At 46.7% G+C, this 1,913-nt stretch overlaps 1 protein-coding gene across 1 annotated transcript; it reads left to right on the top strand.

Moving 5' to 3' along the window:
- The first annotated feature begins 348 nt into the window (after positions 1–348).
- Positions 349–1,365, top strand: LOC136064999 (uncharacterized). Its single transcript, XM_065767580.1, has one exon. It carries the CDS (start codon positions 349–351, stop codon positions 1,363–1,365), a length of 1,017 nt encoding a protein of 338 aa, XP_065623652.1.
- Positions 1,366–1,913: the final 548 nt, after the last annotated feature.

The raw sequence follows: 1,913 nt of genomic DNA, 5'->3' as shown, positions 1-1,913 counted from the left end.
CGATTTGCATTTCGCTTTTTCTGGGACAAAAGTCGAATGGTTCGGACCAGATCGAGGGCTACTAGCCCAGGCCATCAAGGGAGTAGGGATGCTTCTAGCCATCCCCATCGAAATCACCAATCAGCGCCTGCCACGCAGTCGCCTTCCATCCAACACATACAGTCCATGGCGGCCGCGATGGCGGAATTAACCCGCCAAAACTAAGAGTTGACTAGGGAAATAGAAAGGCAGCGATGAGAAGGACAAGCTGAGAGACAATCCCAGAGTCGAGGAGATGGAGAAAATGCTGAGCCCGAGATCCAATCAAGAGGCACCACTTCGCGAAGGGTGCCATATCTGGAGAAGGAAATGGATCAGATGAGGAAGGTTATGGATGAGATGAAGGAGAACATGAGAAGGGCAAATCCTGTAGAGGATTTGGTCCACCGAACAGACTCCCCTTTTACTGCTTCCATCAATGGGCATCCCTTGCCGCCTAAGTTTAAAATGCCTTCCCTGGACTCATACGATGGAGCACGTGATCCCTTCGATCATATAGCTACTTTCAAGACAACAATGCATCTCCAAGGAGTTCCGGACGAGATCATGTGCAGAGCCTTCCCTACCACCCTTAAGGGACCAGCACGTGTATGGTTCAGTAAAATACCACCGAATTCTGTAAGTTCTTTCGAGGAGTTGAGCAAGTTATTCGTCAATAATTTCATTGGGGGACAAAGACACAAACGTTCCTCGTCCATTTTGCTGACCATAGAGCAAGGAGAAAATGAGAGCTTGCGTTCCTTCATCACGCGCTTTAACAGGGAAGCCTTGACAGTAGACGAGGTGGACGACAAGCTCCTATTGGCAGCCTTCCACAATGGGGTTAACTCTGACTTATTTATTCACAAGTTATATGAAAAAGAGCCCCAATCCATGGCTGAACTCGTCCATTCAGCCCAAAACTTTATGAATGCAAAAGACGATATCATAGTTAAGAAGAGGAAGAGAGTAGAGAGAATGGAAGCCAACCCCCCGCGTCATCCTGATCAAGGGCCTCGTCCAAAGAAGGGACGAACAGAAGACAAGAAGGATCGAGACAAGGATAATAGGAAGGCAGGCCCACCAGCACGGAATCAGAATTACACACCCTTAAATGCCCCACTCGATCAAGTGCTCATGCAAATCAAGGATGATCCTTCCTTAAAGTGGCCAGAAAAGATGAAAGGAGATCCTAACAAGCGCAATAAGAATAAATATTGTCGCTTCCATAGAGATCATGGGCATGACACGGATGAGTGTTATGACTTAAAACAACAGATTGAGAATCTCATCAGACAAGGAAAATTGAGGCATTTCGTTGGAAGAATCATAAAGATGAAAAATTGAAAGCGACGATGGAAGAATCATCATGGCCCCCACTCGGAGAAATAAGAGTTATCATTGGTGGGACGTCGACGGGGCAACCCTCCAAGGCGAAGAAGACGTACCTCAAAGCAGTGCAGAACATCCAACTCTCTGGACGACCCCTAAGGACGAAGGAAACAGACGAACCAACCATCACTTTTACGGACGAAGAAGCTGAAAGGATCCATCATCCGCACGACGATGCAATCGTCATTACTCTGCTCATAGCAGATTACAAAACCAGGAGGGTGTTGGTGGATAATGGAAGCTCTGCAGATATATTGTATTATCCCGCCTTCCAGCAAATGAGGATTGGACAAGATCAGCTTTGTCCTGCATGTTCGCCGCTGATAGGATTTGGAGGAATGAAAGTGCAGCCCGTAGGCACCATTACCTTACCTGTAGTAGTAGGATCATACCCGCAGCAAATAACCAAAGAAGTAAATTTCCTTGTGGTGGATTGTTCCTCCTCTTATAAAGCCATCATTAGAAGACTAACTTTGAATAGTTGGAAGGCGGTAACATCTACC

The sequence above is a fragment of the Quercus suber genome, unplaced genomic scaffold (genome assembly GCF_002906115.3).
Source record: "Quercus suber isolate HL8 unplaced genomic scaffold, Cork oak 2.0 scaffold_825, whole genome shotgun sequence".
Classification (NCBI taxonomy): Eukaryota; Viridiplantae; Streptophyta; class Magnoliopsida; order Fagales; family Fagaceae; genus Quercus; species Quercus suber.
Note: the sequence above shows the minus strand (reverse complement) of the source record. Positions and strands in the feature narration are given on the sequence as shown.

Coding starts and splice junctions, on each gene's coding strand:
- LOC136064999 (XM_065767580.1), top strand. CDS start 349: ATGGATCAGATGAGGAAGGTTATGGATGAGATGAAGGAGAACATGAGA.